The following is a 20,682-nucleotide window of genomic DNA, read 5'->3' as shown; positions in this document are numbered from 1 at the left end:
CTACAAAAGAAACAACATATTTTAGAAAATCAAAGGAAAGTGTATATATATATATATATATTAAATAGTGAATGTAATAAAGAGAAGAATATATAAAACCATAATACTATGAAAATAATTCGATTCAAACAAAGTGAAACATAACATTATGATAAAGGAGATATTGTATAAATAAGAGTGCATGGTCAGCAAATTGGGAAAGGAGAAGGTGGTGACTGCCCCTACAACTTATGAACTTATCAAATTAAAACAATAAAGAAAGAGGAAGCAGTGGAGGAGTTTCGCAGGGTATAAAAGGAGGAAGGGTATTGTAGAAAAGGGGGCATTCTTTGATACAGAGGGAGGCAAAGGAGGAACTAACAAGAGGAAGACACAGAGAATAATGGAGATTGAGCAGTTGTTCTTGAGACTTTTGGGCACGAGGGCCAAAATGCTTGGAATTTGAAGTATTTTGGGGCTGCGTGTTGAGACTGTACCTAGTTTGGCTAGAAGGTTTTTGGTCTTTTGGTAATGGGAGCGGGAACTGGAGCAAATCAGAAACATCTTTAGCCAGGTAGGTACTCAACATCAGATTGATAAATTCTTATATTTTGAATAGTTATATCTTGTTAAAAAATTCAGGGCTTTACATTTTGGTATCAGAGCTATGTTCAAACTCTCGGATCTGTTAAGTCTGTTAAGATAAGGTTACATTTGAATTCAAAAAAAAAATATTATGTTCTAAAGTCATTTACTGAACTCTTGAGTAATGAAGAGACAAATAGAGGGATTTTACAGTGGTTGATTTTTACAATGATGTATTAGTTGGATAATTATAGAGACGTGAAGCTTGTTCTATGGCTCCAATTTCAGGGCTTTACACTATGCGAGTCACACTCCCCTAAACGTGTGATGACCACTGTCGAATGCCTACTAGGAATCAGGTCGATATGGTCGACGTTGTCATCTTTAGGGTCTATGAACGGTTAGGTCAGTATAGCTGACGCCATGGCATACTCCAGTAGAGGACGAATAGGATGGGAGCGGAAGAGATTAGGAAGGATAGGATGATTATAGAATAGCTTGGTAGCTCAGCTGGGGCAAAGTATGATTGTTAACATTGTAAAACTATAAATGTTCAAAACAAAAATCCTACATTATTATACTAATCACTAAATAACTACTGATGTACTACATAAACCCTAAATTTCGAGACGAAGTTTTCTGAAGGGGAGATGTATATAACGACCTTCCTACAATTACAAACAGAATGTGAATATTAGCATGTATACGAGTCATGCAAATGATAGCTACATATGCATACATCACATACATGGCACTATGTTAAAATTGGCAACTAGGGCCAAACTCCATGTGGATCACCTTATATATGATTACTGATATTTTTCCTAGATTCCTCTCATCGAGAGGTGTAGGATTGATCTAGAGATCATCCGATTCCGATAAGTATTTATGGAGATATGAATTTATTTTGATTATGGAAAAATTATCAAAGTCAGCCAGCAACTTATGTAGGCTCAGAAGCCCAACGGTCATGTCTATTCAACCTCAACGTTTTGCATATAAATACAAGGAGCTCTTTTCCTCATTTGGACACTTCACTCTCACACACATCTCTCTCTCTCTCTCTCTCTCTCTCTCTCAAGTGTGGATGAAAAGGAAGTCATCCTAGGGCAAAAAGGACACAGAAACAGGGCAGCAAGCATCTTTGACCAGCGTTGACCCTCTAAGGAGTGCGGATTAGGTGTGGTTGCCTCTCCTAGGCAAGCAGTAATTTTTGGCACAAAAATCGAGGTGATCTGACCTCAAATTTGACCGGTATTCACTGCCCTAGTTTAGGGCTGCAGTGAACTTCAGAAATTTGCACTTTGACTGAACTTTTGGGGTTGTTCTAGGCCTGCTTCTTCAGGCTGTTCAAGGGCAAGTTGACTAGAAATTGACTAAGCATATTGGAGGTCAATTTTCACTCATTTGACTAAGTTTGACTTTGCTGATCTAGGGTTTGCTGCTGCTGATATAAAATTTCAGAAATCAGATTTTGTACTATTTCTCTCTGCTGAACTATTGAAGATAAAAGAAGATTTGATCAAAGGGTTTCCCCATATTGGGGTTTGTCCTTGGCTAGCCGCCACATCTTGTGTCTCTTGTCTTGGCTTGTTTTCTGTTGATCGTTTAATGTTCTATCTGCACTTTACTTTATGCACATGTGATTGCTAATCTGTGGATAATATTAAAGAAAATAAGTAAACTGCTCTAAGCATAGAACATACCATAATTTAACATGGTATCAGAGCTGAGGTGAAGACAAAGCCCAAGCAAGAGCAAGAGCAATCACCGAAGAGAAGGTTGGCAAGGCTATCTGAAAGAAATCATGGGGTCCTCAACACACTTCCCTGCCAAAGACAAACTCCGTGAAAAGTCTGACTACCACGGATGGAAGATGTCTCTCGATCTAACATTAGAAGAACGGGAAGTGTTGGACCATGTGAGAGGCATAATTGTTGAGCCTCCATCAATGCATCCGCTGCTACTAGGAACAAATGGAACAAGGGAGAAGTCAAAGCAAGGAAGATCATCCGAGACTCTATCGACAAGCGCTTGGTGGCCTATGTTTCTGACCTGAACACCTCTAAGGAAATCTACGATAGACTAGTGAGTTTATTTAAAGTTAATGATGCAAATCAAGTCTTGTTTCTTAGAAATAAGCTGAAGAAAATTAAGAAGGGCAAAGATGAGAGTATGCAAGCATACTTCTTAAGGATCACCGAGATCAAAAATGATCTCCTATCTATTGGGGAAGTAATTCCTGATAGGGAAATGACACTCACAACTCTTGGAGGACTACCTTTCGAATGGTATGTGTTCAGGACTACTCTCCTCAACAACAACGTAATTCCTAAATTCGAGGAATTAATGGCCAGATGCATTCAAGAAGAAACAAGGATGAAAGAACAAGAAATGCCCATACTTAAGGGTCATCCCTCTGCCTTTTCTTCTCATACTAAAAGAAGAAACAATTCCAAGGCTAAATTCAAAGGAAAAGCTAGACCAAAGGGTGGAAGAAAAGGACGATGTTATAATTGCAATAAAATAGGTCACTATTCAAGGGAGTGCCCTGATAAAAGGGACTCTCACCAGGACGATGATCAAAATCCCTCTCAAGGCAATCAAAGGAATGACAGGACGAAAGGAAGAGGTAAAAGAAGCGTCGAAAATCAAGGTAGAGGACAACCATTCAAGAAGGCAAGAAATTCCAGGTATGAATCTAACACCGTGAACAATAAACAAAATGAATATTATCTACCAGCAGCTCTATCTACTACTGCTCCCCCGGACTCGCTGGGAAAATGGCTTATTGATAATGGTGCCTCAAGACACTTCACTGGTTACAAAGAAGCTCTCCATGATCTGATAGAGAAGGAAACTAACCTGGAAATTGTTCTTGGAGATAATACAAAATATCCCATGAAAGGCATTGGAAATGTCACTCTTCAATTGAATCAAGGAAATACAATTCATCTACAAGATGTGTTATATGCAGTGTGGAAAAAGTTCCGAAAAAGTCGCGATTTAATCCTAAAAATCTGATTTTTTGGCCAAAACGATTAAATCGCACGATTGTTTGGCGACTTTTTGGCAAACGAAAAAATCGCGAGTCGGGAGTCGGCCCAAAAAGTTGGCCTCCCTTCCCAAGCCGTGGATAAAAAGCCCGCAAACGTAATTTCTCATTATTTTCGCTGTGTATTTTCCCATTCGGCGTTGTGGAGATACAAGGGTTTGCCATTGCATTAAGAGGAGAATATTAGCATTAAGTTGTAACAACCAACAACCACCTACAGCGAGCTGCCATATACATTGATCAACCGTTCAACGATTCAACAATCTGTTGTAGATTTCTTGAGTCTTTTTATTGCTGGAGCCCGCTCTATTAAGGTATGTTTCTAATAACTATAATGCGAGATACCTATTTCTTTCAGCAGATTGTAATATGTATATGGCTATGCAGCTATGCCACTGGAAACAACTCCATCTTCCTGGAAACAATGAGTGCTCATCATATGACAACATAGTGACCTGAACTAAGACACAGACTATAGATACTCAAGTAGAGAAATACTTGAACATTTGTTTTCCTAAGACCTAAAGACTATAAACTCAACGGTGATTTGATGATGCCTCTGTAGCAGCCTTGTTGCAGGAAAAAGAAAAATGTAACAGTGACTAAACAGCTGGACTTGTGATTTGTGACAATTGACTATTAGATATAAGACATTGACATAACTTATGTGACTTTTCTTTGAAAATCTGGAAGCGTCCTTTGTATATTTTTTTAGGTAACTATTGTGGTGATGTTGTTGTGATGAACGTTGATGACAAGACTCTTGTTATGAGCCTTTATTGTATGACATTCATCCTTGAAAATCACCTACAGGACTGTCCTATTGTTACAACAAAACAGTGACATGACCTTAACTTGAAACAGTGACATAATCATAAAACAGTGACCTTATAATGACTGTATATTGACTTGATAACGACAGTGTTCATGTGATGATAGCTGCAGTCCTTAGTGTAATAACTGCTCAGCCTTCAATGTCCACATTGTGCACACTTTCTTTCTCGAATCTCAACTTCAGACTGCTCGTCATTTTCAACTGCAAGTTCATCCTTATGAATGTCCAATTCTACTTGAATATTCAATAAACTTCAAAATAGCTACTATGTATTGTAATTTACTAATTTGTTTCTGAGTGCAATACAAATTATATTTTACTGAGTTGAAGGTTGAAGCAATTTAATTTGTTTCAATTTTTTTTTGTGCCGAGGTTTAAATTCAAGTTCAAAGTTTAAAACAAAATGCCAAGGATTTTGGATGCTATGTGGGAATTTGGTGAACCTGATACTACACCCGAAACTGGGGGGATCAATAGAATGTATTTGACTTGCAAGTTGTGTGGGAAGCATATGTCAGGAGGTATCAACAGATTAAAATTCCATTTGGGGCAAATTCCGGGGCAAAATGTTGACCTTTGCACAAATACACAAATACAACTCCAGAAATCATCCGACGGGCCATTCAATCATTGATGGATAAAGAGGATGAAAAGGACACCAGGGTAGCACTAAAAATCCAACTTGTAGGGGCCTCAAGAGTGTGGGGAATTGAGAGTGGCAATGCCTTTTCAGCATCACCTTCCTCACCCATAGGTCCCAACCCCTCATCTATCTCATCTTTTTTTGTTCCTAGAACCACAGTTGGTGCACAACCTGGGTTCAAATTAGCAATGAAAAAAAAGGAAAAAGCAGAAGCTGACAAGTTGGTCAGTAAGTGTCTTCTATGGAGTGATGTTCCTTTCAACATTGCCACGACAAACCCATTCTACCAGCCTATGTTTGATGTTGTTGTTGTCGTTGGCCCGGAGTACAAAGCCCCCACCTTTGCAGAATTGAGAGGGCCTCTTCTGCAAGATGAAAAGACGGATTGCAATGCTAGATTGGCGGAGTTTAGGGCATCATGGGAACAAACTGGATGCACAGTCATGTCAGATGGTTGGACTAACCAGAAGGGTAAGACCCTTCTTAACTTCTTGGTTAGTTGTCCCAAGGGGACAATGTTTATGAAATTTGTTGATGCATCTGCACACATTAAAAATGCACGTACATTATGTGAGTTGTTGGGCATCTTCATTCAGGAAGTAGGCCCAAGCAATGTTGTCCAAGTCATAACGGACAACGCTGCAAATTATGTTGCAGCTAGCAAGTTGCTTATGGAGAGGTATCCTAACTTGTTTTGGACACCTTGTGCTGCTCATTGCATTGACTTGATGTTGGAGGATATAGGTAAGATGCCTATTGTGAGGGATATTGTTGAATCATCCAAGAGCATAACAAAATTTATATATAATCATGCATCTGTGCTTAGCTTGATGAGAAAATACACCAAAAACAAGGAGTTGGTGCGTCCTGCCATTACACGATTTGCCACTACTTTCATATCTCTTTAGTCTCTGTTGAATTCTATGTGGGATGTGAAGAGCATGTTTCTCTCAGCGGATTGGCATTCTTTATCTATTAGCCGCAAACCAGAGGGAGAGGGCATATGCAGACTAGTTTCAAGTTTAGAATTTCAATGTTTTTTTTTATGTTTCTCATTTTTCTTTTAACTTGTAGATGCTTGGTGGACAAGCTATGGTGCCAGAGTACCCAATCTCCAAAAGCTTGCCATTCAAGTGCTCAGCCAAACATGCAGTTCCTTTGGGTGTGAGCGCAACTAGAGTGTATTTGACAAAATACACAGCAAAAAGCGCAACAAGTAAAAAGATTTCAACTTAAACTTTTTGAATTCATTTGATTAATTTTAATATTTAAATTTTCTAAGTACTAATTTACAATCTATGACTCTAATATAGATTGGAGTCCCAACGCCTCAATGACATGGTCTACGTCTACTACAATCTTCAATTGTGGGTGAGACAGCTTCAGAAACACACTGATGTGGAAGCCATCTCATTGGACAATATTGATACCACCTCTTCATGGAGAGTCGAGACTGAGGGCCAATCATGGACTCGATCCCAGATTGGTTAGGTGTGGATCTAGAGGATGTCGCAATTGCAGGGGAAGGAGAGCCAGAGGTAGAGGAGGAGGAGCAACATCAGGGTCAGGAGGCACTGGCAGAGCTGGATGAGGATGATGAGGAGGAGGTGACACCATCTAGGATGGGCAGTAGCAGCATAGGATAGATGCCACCTCTTCCATCAGCTTCTAGAGGACGATTGAGTCCATTTGTATCCCAGGGGCAAGGCCTTCTCCCTCTAGAGGAAAAGGCAAAGTCGTTCCCTATTCCCTTAAAAGGGGAAGAGGATCTCAATGACTGATTACTTGATGACTTTTAGATGACTCATGATATACATTTATTATATTTTTTGTTGATATTTTGACTCTTGAGAGTTGAGACTCAGACAGGACTCAAAATTCAGGAGTTGATTCTCTATTTTGATATGTGATGTAGCACTAGACTTCATATACATATTATATATTAGCTTTCTTTACATGTTTATGTGGAAATTCATTTATTTGATGTTGTGGATACTCTAGATGTTAAAAAAAAATTTAAAAAAATGAGTAATTTTGTGTTTTTTTAATTTTGCTGACTTTTTCAAAAAACTCCTGACTTTGCCGAGTTTTTCAACTTTTGGACCCTTGCCGAATTAATCCCGACTTCGACTTTTTCCACATTGGTTATATGTACTTGATCTCAAAAAGAACCTGGTGTCCATTTTTGGCAATGGAAGACAAAAGCTACAAGGTAACCTTCAGCGATGGTAAGGTACGTGTATGGAAAAAGAATATTAAAGATGCTTTCACTCTTAGGTTTCGAGTTGATTCTCCGCTAGGTGTCATGTCTTGTGACACAATTCTTCAGTCCAAACTATGGCATCGGAGGTTTGCTCACCTTCATTATAAAGCTCTACCCGATGTAAGAAAGATGGTGATAGGGATGCCCGAATTCCGAGTAGAACAAGAAGGTGTATGTCTGGGATGTCCTGGAGGAAAGCTCAAAAGGGGACCATTCCCCTCAAGCCAAAGCAAGACCTCCAATATATTGCAGTTGGTTCACTCAGACATATCAGGTATGATGTCTGTGAACTCCTTGGGAGGATATTCATATTATCTCACTTTTACAGATGATTATGCTCACAAGTCTTGGATATACTTCTTGAAAAAGAAAGATGAAGTGTTCTCCTGGTTTCGACACTTCAAAGCCTTGATCGAAAATCAAACCGAGAAAAAGATCAAGATCTGAAGAACTGATAATGGGACTGAATATGAATCCAATGAGTTTCATGACTTTTGTAAAGAGGTTGGCATTAAGAGGGAGGCTACTACACCATATACTCCTGAGCAAAATAGTGTGGCAGAAAGGAAGAATTGCACAATTGTGGAAGTTGTTCATGCTATGCTCCATGATCAAAGACTTCCGAAGTTTCTATGGGCCGAAGCAGCAAACACTGCCGTATATGTACAAAACTGATGCCCTCATCAAGCATTGGGTTCCAAGACTCCCAAAGAAATGTTCACTGGTAAGAAACTTGACGTATCTCATTTTAGAATTTTTGGAAGCCCTGTATATTTTCATGTACCGAAGGAGAAAAGACATAAATTGGGTGCATTTGGAAAGAAGGAATCTTCGTGGGCTATAACGAAAATACTAAGGGCTATAAAATCTATGTAGCTGGTCAACGGGAAGTCGAGATTAGTCATGATGTCACCTTTGACGAAGATATGGCTCTTAGCAAAGTAGACAATCTTCCTACTTTAAAGGGATCTAAAGAAGCTAACACCGAGGAACCGAAGGAAAAGGAAGATGAGATGATGCCCGATGTGGAAGAACCTATGGATCCTATTGATCCTCCTCCGCAAGAGCCTTCCTCTTCTAGGAAGAGGCCTTCATGGCTTAGGGGGACACTTGATAATGCTGAAGGACACATTGCACCTCGAGGAACCTTCCGTGAAAGTAAGAAGCCGAACAGGTATTAGGGATACCTGACCATCATGAGCACGATCATTCAAAATGAGCCCTCATCATTCACTGATGCCATCAAGCATCAAGTATGGAAGGATGCTATGACTGAAAAATATGAGTCCATCATGAAAAACGATGTTTGGGATGTGGTCCCCCGACCTCTGGACAAAGCTGTTGTCACCTCAAAATGGCTTTACAAGATAAAGCATGCAATTGATGGAAGTGCAGAAAAATATAAGGCTCGTTTTGTCGCTCGTGGCTTCTCCCAGAAGGAGGGTATAGACTATGACGAAATATTTGCACCTGTTGCCCGATATACCACCATCTGCTCCATCATAGCCCTTGCTGCTTCGCAAGGATGGAATCTACATCAAATGGATGTCAAGACTGCATTCTTACATGGTTCGATCAAAGAGGAAGTCTATGTGGAGCAACCCAAAGGATTTGAGATTCATGATTGAGAATCTCATATGCGCAGGTTGAAGAAGGCCCTCTATGGGCTGAAGCAAGCACCCCGAGCATGGTATGAGAGGATCGATAGCTACTTGATGAAGCTAGGATTCAATAGGAGTGAAGCCGACCCTAACCTTTACTTTAAGGTTGAAGATGACAAGCCTGTCATATTGGTGCTTTATGTTAAGGACCTCTTTCTAACAGGTGCAGACCCTCTCATTCATAAATGTAAGAAGGAGCTGGCTTCTGAGTTCGAGATGAAAGACCTAGGACTTATGCACTACTTCCTAGGACTGGAAGTCTGGCAAAAGCCAGGGGAGATTTTCCTATCCCAAGGAAAATATGTGGTGAAGATATTGGAAAGATTTGGTATGGTGGACTGCAAGCCCATAACTACCCCAATGGAACTTGACTTCAAAAAGTTAAGCGGTAGTGTCGTTGGACTTGTGTTACGAAATGCTACCGAGTATCGTCAACTTGTCGGAGCATTGTTGTTCTTGGTGAACTCCCGTCTGGATATATGCTTTGCAGTCAACACATTGAGTCAACATATGGTTGAACCTCACCACATACATTGGATTGGTGCCAAGAATCTGTTGAGATATCTTCATGGCACAATTACTCATGGGTTAAGATACACTGCCGGAAATGTGAGACTACTTGGATATACTGATGTTGATTGGGCAGGCAGTGTGGTGGACCGTAAGAGCACCTCCGGGTGTTGTTTCTCTTTGGGATCTGCCTCGATATCCTGGATGAGCAGGAAGCAGAAGTCGGTAGCTTTGAGCACCGCCGAGGCAGAGTACATTGCTGCCAGTATGGCCTCCTGCGAGGCAGTCTGGTTGCAAAAGCTCTTCAGTGAGCTGTTTGGATTTACATTGGATACCACCGTGATCCTGTGTGACAACCAGAGTGGGATTCGTTTATCAGAGAATCCCGTATTCCATGATCGCTCCAAGCATATCGATATCAGGTACCACTATATTCGAGATATGGTGCAGCAAGGAGCAATAAGGCTCCAACATATCGGTACAGATGAACAGGTCGCCGACATTCTGACAAAGCCCCTAGGAAAGGTCAAATTCCTGACTTTCCGAGAACAATTTAGTGTCGTTTAGAGACCCTCTGATGAGGGTCGAGTATGATGTATTGAGCTCTGGGAGCTCCAGGGGGGTGCGGGGTACTTCTTGGACCAAAATGTGACCACACGGCGACTCTCCATCCCCTGGTGGTGCACTATGTACAGGGTAAAGGTTCAACCTTCCCCTGTGACACCCCATGGCGACTATGGCACAGGATGATTCATTCTCCTGTGGGCCAGGATGATTCGTTCTCCATGGCAACTGTGGAACAGGATGATTCGTTCTCCTATGGGCCAAGATGATTCGTTCTCTACGGCGACTATGGAATGGGATGATTCGTTCTCCTGTGGGCCAAGATGATTTGTTCTCTGTGGCATACACTGACAGGATGATTCGTTCTCCTGTGGACAAGATGATTCGTTCTCCTATCGTAGCATCCTACCCATGCAGTCTGGGACTCATGGGAAGTACCTCTCATCTGATCAATGAGCAGGGAAATGAGGATAGGGACCATAGTAGTACTATCGATGGACGCATCATTGTATCTACCATACTCCCTATGCTAGGATGACCTCCAATGACCTGGGATCAATGATACTAATCTGGGATCAGTGAGAGTGGTACACACTCTGAGACTGACTTTGGGTCAGTGGAGGATGGTATGATACATCCTCGGTCATTTTTTCTTCTTCATGGTTCGAGCAAGAGCCGAGCAGAGCAGAGCAAAGCAGAACAGGGTAGAGCAAGGGACAAGTTGTACAGCGTTGTGCATTTGATGGATGAATAGTAGCAACAATCAGATGGATTGCTGATGGAGTTCTCCCTAGTTGAGAGGGAGTGTTAAAATTGGCAACTAGGGCCAAACTCCATGTGGATCACCTTATTTGTGATTACTGATATTTTTCCTAGATTCCTCTCATCGAGAGGTGTAGGATTGATCTAAAGATCATCCGATTCCGATAAGTATTTATGGAGATATGAATTTATTTTGATTATGGAAAAATTATCAAAGTCGGCCAGCAACTTATGTAGGCTCAGAAGCCCAACAGTCATGTCTATTCAACCTCAACGTTTTGCATATAAATACAAGGAGCTCTTTTCCTCATTTGGACACTTCACTCTCACACACATCTCTCTCTCTCTCCTGCGCAGAAAGAGTCTCTCTCTCTCACACGTGTGGATGAAAAGGAAGTCATCCTAGGGCAAAAAGGACACAGAAACAGGACAACAAGCATCTTTGACCAGCGTTGACCCTCTAAGGAGTGCGGATTAGGTGTGGTTGCCTCTCCTAGGCAGGCCGCAATTTTTGGCACAAAAATCGAGGTGATCTGACCTCAAATTTGACCGGTATTCACTGCCCTAGTTTAGGGCTGTAGTCAACTTCAGAAATCTGCACTTTGACTAAACTTTTGGGGTTGTTCTAGGGCTGCTTCTTTAGGCTGTTCAAGGGCAAGTTGGCTGGAAATTGACTAAGCATATTGGAGGTCAATTTTCACTCATTTGACTAAGTTTGACTTTGCTGATCTAGGGTTTGTTGCTGTTGATATAAAATTTCAGAAATCAGATTTTGTACTATTTCTCTCTGCTGAACTATTGAAAATAAAAGAAGATTTGATCAAAGGGTTTCCCCATATTGGGGTTTGTCCCTGGCTAGCCGCCACATCTTGTGTCTCTTGTCTTGGCTTGTTTTCTGTTGATCGTTTAAAACTTTAATGTTTTATCTGCGCTTTATTTTATGCACATGTGATTGCCAATCTGTGGATAATATTAAAGAAAATAAATAAACTGCTCTAAGCATAGAACATACCATAATTTAACACACTAGTATACATACCGTCTAATATTGGAAAATATCTAATTTAGGTTAATAAATAAATTATCGAAGTAAATTCCTAACTTACCATAATATAAAAAATATATCAAGTGAAGTCTTTGATACATACCACCCATATACGTATAAATCTATATACATAATTAAAGGAAATAAAACATAAATTAAATTTAATTGATTTAATTAATAAATAAAAGAACTTATTTAAATATTTAATAAAGTGAAATATTAAAATTACAAATAAAACCATGAATGTATTCATGAGACATTACATTAACTAAACAAGACCCAAATAAACATAAAATAACACTTATCAAATTAAAAAGGAAATAATAAAGTTGATAAGTCGCGTAAGCTATAAATACTCTTTAAACATAAGAGAGACGGAGAACTTAAGGCATTGCAGGTGGCAAGGAGTAAAGAAGGGTCGAGAAGATATTGTGCAGGGGCAGTGGAGAGATGGGGACAACCGAAGGAAGTATATAAAGGGGTTGAGGAGGCCATAACAAGGGGGGAAGAAATTTTACAAAGAGGAAGAATTCTAAACAAGTCAGTATTGAACAAGTTGAGCTTTCATTGTTCTTGAAATTTTGGGCATGGGAGCCAGAGTACCTCGAATTGGAAGTACTTTGGAGCTGGGTATTGAGACTATACCCTGTTTGGCAGGGAGGTTTTGATTATTTGGTAACGGGAGCGAGAGCCCAGCAAATCAAAAGCATCTTCAACCATAGAAACCCAGGTAGGTACTCAAAATCAAATTCATAAATTTTGATATTCTAAATGGTTATGCCCTGGTAAAAATTTGAAATTTAGGGCTTTACATAACATACTATGAAAACTTCGCATCAAATATACGAACCAACACACCAGGCCAGCTTACATCCCAACATTCAACTAAACACATAGGAGATCAATTCAACGTACAAGGAGGAGACACCAGCGGACAAAGGACAAACTGCAAAAAAAATTGGCAAAAGGGAGTTACAAGGGCATAGAGAGATGCCAAAAATGGAGTTGGTTTTGATACCATGTCAGGTCAGGCAGTAACTCCTCAAACTGAATTGTGATTTTGCATTAAGGTTGATCATAGATATATACATGGAGGGAGAAACTCTTGGGCTTCATCTCCCAATGTCTCTTCATATTCCAACTCTCCTTATTTTCTATTTACACTATTTTACATATTCACCCAATCCCAATGATTAGGTGTCAACACCAGCTACAAATCGAACTCTTTCCTTGATAGATCAAACTTGTGAGTGAGTGTGTCCAAATGAGGTTGAATTGCTTCCTTTTATAGCCTTCTTAAGGGGCCAAATCCCCTCCTTTAGGCCGACTTGATGATCCCAGAGCCGACTTGTACTCTTGGAGATTCCAGGACTTTCTAGACTCAAAATTAATTCTTTTTACAATTACAAATTGCCTGGAAGGGTCTAATAAACATGATGTTGACTCCTTTGACTCGTGACAATAAATCCTAAGACCTAACAAACCCTAGAAGCACGAAGAACATGCTTTTACCTAAAAAACCATCAATTTTCTGTTTCTAGTTTGTTACATAGGATACATATTGAAATGAGTACAACAATTATGAGGACCGAAACTAGTTACATTTCTCAACAATTTTGAGTCTAGAAAGTCTTGAATAATCCATAAGTATAAGTCAGCCTAAAGGAGGGAATTCAACCCCTTGGAAAGGCTATATAAAGGAGCAGTTCGACCTCATTTGGTATCTGCTGGAAAATCAAAATAATTATATTAGGGTTTGATTCTCCTTTCTTGATAATTACTTGTGAGTGTGTTCGCTTCTTTTACTTCTTTATTATCTTATATTTCATCAATCAATTACCATATTATGTGTGTATGAAGATCACAAAACAAGACACACAAGATATAGGCACTATGCCAGGGCAAAACCCCCCTTAAGGGGAAAACCCAGTCAAGATAATTCTTCCTTTCAATAGTACTCTTTGATACTCTTCACCCTAGACCATGACCAGACTTTCCCTCCACACCACGTCAGCCTCCCAGATCTTCGACCCCTTCTAGCAACTTCGACTAAGCACCAACGTCCAGCAACATGCAGCGTCTGGCAACAGTGAAATCTTAGGAGACTTCGATCTCCCAATCCAGAACACGAAACAGAGAGAGAGGCACCAAAAGTTCGATTTTCTTCGTCTCTATAGACTTCCCCAAACTCGCACTTCTTTAGACCTCCCGACAACAGACTTCGCACTTCTCCAGCTCTTCTTGAGATATTGAACTAGCTTGAGAGTTGATGCTACAAATTGTTGAAGGAAATGTAACTAGGTTCGGTCTATTTGTATTTATTCAAGAAAAAGAAATATTATTTTTATAATATATGTCAATGAATTTCTTACTCATTGAAGTAGGTCTAGTACATGTTAAAGTGCTATAGGTAAATCAAAAGGTCAAAAGAATTATGTTAAAGACCTTAAGGGTATGTTACATTGTGTATAAGAGTCAAGGAAGTCACCTCCAAGCAAAGTCAAGTCCCCTCCTATGCAAAGGCACTATCAAAGAGTCTCCTTCAAGCATGTGACACCACCAAGAAACCATCCAAAGTAAGTTGAGAGGGAGTGTTAAAATTGGCAACTAGGGCCAAACTCCACATGGGTCATCTTATTTACGACAGCGGATATTTTTCTTGGATTCCTCTCTTCGAGAGGTATAGGATTGATCTGAAGATCATCCGATTCTGACATGTACAAATGAAATTACGAATTTATTTTGATTATGGTCAAATTGTCAAGGTCGGCCAGCAAACTTATGTAGGCTCAGAAGCCAAACAGCCACGTCTATTCATCCTCAATGTTGCATATAAATAGAAGGTGACTTAGCCTCATTTGGACACAATCATCTTCACACTTCTCTCTCTCACCTCATTGATTGGGTATGGATTTCTGGGCCTCTCTCTCCACATGTCCGAAATTTCAAGAGAGTGAAATTTCAGGAGGACAAAATTTCAGGAGAGTGAAATTTCAAGAGGCCGAAATTTCAGGAAGCCGAAATTTCAAGAAAGCGAAATTCTAGGAGACCGAATTTCTGGACAGTTTTGACCAAGCATTGACTAGCATGCGTTGACCCCCTTTGACTGCGTTTTTGTGAGGGCTATCTCTGTTTGGGCAGGCAACATTTCTAGGCACAAAAATTGAGGCTAAACTTTGATTGTTGACCAGCATTGACTACAGTCTACAACTAGGGCTGACTGCAGGTGGGTTGTTTGACCAGACTTTGACTGTGTTGAATTTGACTGTTTTGAGGGTTGTTTTATCTTGTTGTTTGGAGGTCGAAGTTGACTGAAGTTGACCGATTTGCTGAGGGTCAAATCTGCCCTGTTGACCAACGTTGACTTTTCTGGTTAGGGCTCTTTTGCTGCTGTTATAAATTATCAGATTTGTAAATTGTACTATCTCTCTCTGCTGAACTATTGAAGACTAAAAGAATATTTGATCAAGGGTTACCCCACATTGGGGTTTGTCTCTAGCTGGTGCCACATCTTGTGTCCTCTTGTCTTCTATTGTTTTTGTTTATGTTCTAACTGCATTTTACAATCATGTTGATGTGATTGCTAATCTGAATATTGATACTGGGCTAATAAAGAAATTGAAGTAAAATTGTTCTAAAACATCAAACATACCATTGTTGCCTAAAATTAACAATATCTCATATCTCTGGAGGAATTACAAACCCATTTACTATGAGAGATTTTGAGAATGAGTTTTTCCAGACTGCACTAGTACCCATCACATTGACTTATGTCGTATAGAACAAAGCAGAAAACTATGGTTTTGTCACCTGTGGCGTGTTTCAAGAAGGCCCAGACAAATTTATGAAGAACGAAAATCCATGCTTCATTCTGTAATTCTATCCTTGCACATGACTGAATGATTGAAATAATTATGTTTAGCTTTTTCTTATGATTATATTAATGGTTCATATAAAGTATAGTCAACTTGTTGTACTGCATCTCATACACATTACATGCTTATCTACTTCAGAGTTTGCCATGCTGTAATAATGGAACACAGATTATTGGAAAAAATATTATACATCATAACGAATCCTTGTAATATAACAAAGATGGCATTCTTTCCTAACAAATTACCATCCCTCCCCCCCACCAACCCCAAAAAAAAACAAGTATGATAATTAGAAAGAAAATATGCCAAATATTGAAAGCACTGCATCTTGTAGTAAATCTACCTGCAACATTGAGACTCTATCTCCAACAACGGCAGTTTCACCAATGACTACACCTGTGCCATGATCAAGCAAAATTCCCTTTCCAATGCGAGCAGCTGGACAGAACCCAAATAATACATCCTTTAGGTTATACAGTTCTCCAGTCATTTACATATTTCTACCAGTGGTGTGATCTCACAACCAAGGAAAATAGTGCTAAAATGAAGATGAAATGAAAGCCATGATTAATGCATTCGGACAAAAATTCAAGCTTGTCATAAGCTAACAATCCTGTACAAATCAGATTGCAAATTTTGTTGCTCAAGTTATTTTATTGTATCTGTTAAAACTTAACATCAGTTGGAAATCCCCATGGGCAAGGTTATGACAAATTGAAAGACCCCTTACTTCTTAGCATTTTATCAGCAGGAATACTTTATGTTGCAAATATGAACCCATTTGGAATGGGTACGTTCTATAGAAATGATCTTTACAATAAATATATTCCAAGTGTGATAATTTAGAATTTGTTTGCTTTCAAATATCTAAAAGTATGTCGACATTTGTTTCCATATTTCTGTAGTATGATATAAATTCCCTTCCAAATTCAATTCAAGATGGTCATTAATGGCAGCATACCTGGATGAATGTCCACTGCGAAGACCTGTCAGGGAAAAGCAGAATGATCAAGTCAGCTGAAAACTCAAACCAAATAAGAAAATTATAACTTTGCACCATTGTGTGATTTTAAGATCTGATAAAGCATTGTATTGAATATGGGGTGACTTTTATTAGACAAAAGAACACCTCACTTATGCGGCTTTGCAATGCTAAAGCTAATACATCTTGCCCTCGAATCCATAATGCATGTGCAGCACGATATGACTGCAAAGCATGATATCCCTATAAACAAGGAACAAATCAGGAAGAATTAGTATTTTATTTGAAGCATTAAGTTGCTGCAAACAGAAGCAAAATAAACAAACCAATATGCAGTATGTACTTAATCAACAAAAAGTCATTGCTTCTTGTTATAACCCAGAAGTTCAAGCCTGCAAAGAATAGAGGAGTCTGGATAATTAATAGACAAAGAACCAATATCACCTTTCTCCAAACCTGTCACACTCCAGGTTGGTGCTTTTCCAAACACAGGGGGGCTTCCCAAAATAGCCTAAGGTATCCACTGATAACTAAAATGTATAAATATGACCTTAAACTGCTAAAGAAAGATTCTGTCCGGAACGAATCAGTTATAAATCAGAGAGTAAATAAGTGGGCAGTGAGCAACAACATTCAGAAACTTGTTAAAATTTGGCAGCTCAGGGATGACTTTCTCCTAGAAGAAATCATATCTTTCAGTTCTGTTTGAACCTCCTATAATAAAATTTCATTTTTGCCAATTCTAATGACTTTCAAAAAATAGTAAGTCACATCTCAATTTGGAAATGACTTTCCAAAAATAGAAAGTTATGTCTAAATGATCAAGGATGATCTCGACATATGGAATCCACTTTAAAATCAAATCAATTCTGATTATACGAGTCAAGAATTGATATTTTTATCCTTACTAGTATTGTTATTATTATGATACTATTATTTATAATATAGTCTAAAGTCATTCACCTTTAATGGATTTATAAAAACAAATTCTCTCATGGAATAAGTAAATTAGATTGAGAATCTCTTACTTGGCAAATTGAACCTCTCTCTTGGAATAAAATAGCAACTCCACACTTAAGAGATTGTAACTCTCCCTCACTAATTCAATGTATGGCAAAAGTGTAACTCCTCATTAAATGCACTTGTAACTCCCTCATTCAATTCGATTTGTAACTCTCACCAAATATTCTCTCATGTCTAAGTGTAACTCTCATTTTACCTATACGAATTGTAACTCCTCAAGACAAGTGTACATCTCTCTCTATGCTTGGGATGAGTTACATTTCTCCTCAAGTAACTCCTCCCTCATGGAATTCGATTCTCTTATTATTGGCTCAAGGCATGAATTCATTTTGTAACTCATCTCCTTTCTTATCAATTTAAGCAAGAGCAGGTAGAGTTGAGAGTAGCATGTTCATTGTGAAGAAGGAGAGCAAGAGTTGAGTGTCTGCAAGAGAAGTGTGAGAGCTAGTGAAGAGCAAGAGAAAGGGAAGATCTAGAGCAAGTGTGAAGGACATAATCTAATCAAGAGGAGGAGATCTTCAAGCAAAGAGCAAACGCACTTCAGCTGAAACTTGATCAAAAATCGGTGACTTTATTCATTTTCATTCTCTCTCTCTCTCTCTCTATACTCTACTGAACAATTAAAGAAATCTAATAGAAGAATCATTTGGGTTTTCTCCCTTGAGGGGTTTTGCTTGGTTGTTTTCATATGATCTTTAAGTTTATGCTCTATCTACAATTGTTGATCTGAAACACAGTGAAGAAATCTGCACTCTAAATAATTGTAACAACATAGAACATTCAATTTTCTGCAAAGTACATTCAGCTTTCTACAAAGTACATTCAACTTTCTGCAAAGTACATTCAGTTCCATTTAGTTTTCCGCAAATAATTTTTTAATTTTTGCATAGAACTTTCAAATTTTTACATGGTATTAGAGTCTTGATGAAGACAATTCCAAGGAGACCAGAGATCACCTGAAGAGACCCCACTTGTTGCCAAAGTTTTTTTTATCAAGATGACTTTGTCCTACTTCAAAGTAGAGGAGAAGTTGAACGATACTTCAAACTTTGGTCCATGGAAAGTAAGGCTCGATATCACTCTTGAAGAACACGAAGTTTTAGAGTATGTTGAAGACATAGTAGTTGATCAACCAAAAAATTCAAGTGTTGTTGTCAAATCCAAACATAAAAATGGTGAAATCAAAGCTAAAAAAATTATCCTTGATTCTCTTGGCGATCATCTCATTACTAATGTTTTTAGTTTGAAGAAAGCTAAAGAAATGTATGGCAAACTAATTGGCATATTTGCAATTAGTAACTTTAACCAAATTATTGCCTTGAAGAATCAGCCGAAGGACATCAATATGAACAGAGGAGAGGCCATTCAAGCATACTTCCTGAAAATGACCAAAATCAGGAATCAACTATCAACCATTGGTGAAGTCGTACGCAACAAATAAATGGTGTTGATTGCATTTCGAGGCCTTTCTCTTGTTTGGGAGACTTTTATCACCACCATCAACAATATCAACGCTATTCCCACATTGAATGAGCATTGGAAAAGTGCATCCGAGAAGAGGCCAAAATGATCTCCAGAGAGAGAATTTCACATCATGAGGAAAGAGAACCTACTGCATTTTCAGCCTATGACGAGAAATAAAGGTAATAAAAAGAAATCTGCTTTCAAATCATATAAAGAGAATCTAGACATGTCAAAAGTTATATGCTTTAACTATCAAAAAAATGGTCACTTTTCTCGTGATTGTAAAGAAAGAAGAAGAACACCTAAATTCAAAAACAAATCTGATTATAGAAAAGACACTTCTGAAAACCAAAGAAAAGACGATCTTAACAAAACCAAAAATCCAAGGTATAGAAATAATGCAGCGAAAACTCAATCAGAATATTTCCTTGTTTCTGCTCTTTCTAGTTCTTCTTTTGCAGATTCATTTGATAATTGGTTAGTTGATAGTGGTGCTTCAAAACATTTTACTAGTTACAAAGAAGCACTCTCTAATCTAGTTGAGAGGGAGACTAATTTAAATGTTATCCTTGGAGATAATTCTTCTCACCAAGTTAATGGTTATGGTTCAAATTCATTTCAGTTAGATGATGGAAAATTTATTTTTCTGCAAGAAGTTTAGTATGTGTCTGGTTTAAAAAAGAATCTTGTACCCATATTTGATCTAGAAAATAAAGGAATGAAAGTTGCTTTTATTAATGGAAAAGTTACAACTTGTCCTTTGAACTCAAGTATGAGAGAAGTCTTTACTCTTGGGTCAAGACGTGAAGGATTTTACAAAGTCAATGGTAAATCCATTCATGCACTGATTCGTGATATTGATCTTTAAAGTGAGCTATGGCACAGAAGATTCGCTCACCTACACAATAAAGCCTTACTTCATGTAAGGAAGATGGATTCTGGAATGCCTGAGATCAGAATGGACCATGAAGGAATTTGCCCAAGATGCGCAAGTGGAAAGCATATAAAGGGACCATTCCCTTCGAGCAGAATAAAAATTAGTCAAGTACTTCATCTCATACATTATAATTTATGCGGACCTATGTTTGTTACTTCTCTTGTTGGATACTTGTATTTCATGATTTTTGTTGATTTTTCTCGCAAGACATAAATATTCTTTTTGAAAAAGAAAGGGGAAGCATTTGACATGTTCAAAAATTTCAAGGCTTTGATTGAAAATCAAACTGGAAAGTTGATCAAAGCTTTCATATTTGATAATGGAGGAGAGTTCACCTCCAATGATTTTAATGATCTTTGAAAATGTGTAGGAATAAAGAAAGAAACCACTATATCGTATAATCCACAACAAAATGGGGTGGCTAAGAGGAAGAATAGAACCATTATGGAAGCAGTCAGAGCCATGCTGCACGATCAAAAGCTACCAAAGTTTTTGTGGA

The 20,682-nt window shown here is 38.6% G+C and overlaps 1 protein-coding gene across 2 annotated transcripts in view; it reads right to left on the bottom strand.

Annotated features, from left to right (window-relative positions):
- The window catches only part of LOC149157759 (serine acetyltransferase 2-like), a 254,161-nt gene that overhangs the window by 52,417 nt on the left and 181,062 nt on the right, over positions 1–20,682 (bottom strand). For both annotated transcript variants that reach the window (XM_089435993.1, XM_089435994.1), the window contains exons 4-6: positions 16,907–17,002; positions 16,739–16,763; positions 16,121–16,215 (exon numbers count right to left, since the gene is read on the bottom strand). In XM_089435993.1, coding sequence (XP_089292119.1) covers positions 16,121–16,215; positions 16,739–16,763; positions 16,907–17,002 — 216 coding nt within the window. The remainder of the gene's footprint in view (positions 1–16,120; positions 16,216–16,738; positions 16,764–16,906; positions 17,003–20,682) is intronic.

This window comes from Pinus tabuliformis, chromosome 5_2, assembly GCF_031772625.1.
Source record: "Pinus tabuliformis cultivar Carrire ecotype Pingquan chromosome 5_2, CPIR1, whole genome shotgun sequence".
Taxonomy (NCBI): Eukaryota; Viridiplantae; Streptophyta; class Pinopsida; order Pinales; family Pinaceae; genus Pinus; species Pinus tabuliformis.
This window is presented reverse-complemented; position numbering and strand designations above follow the sequence as displayed.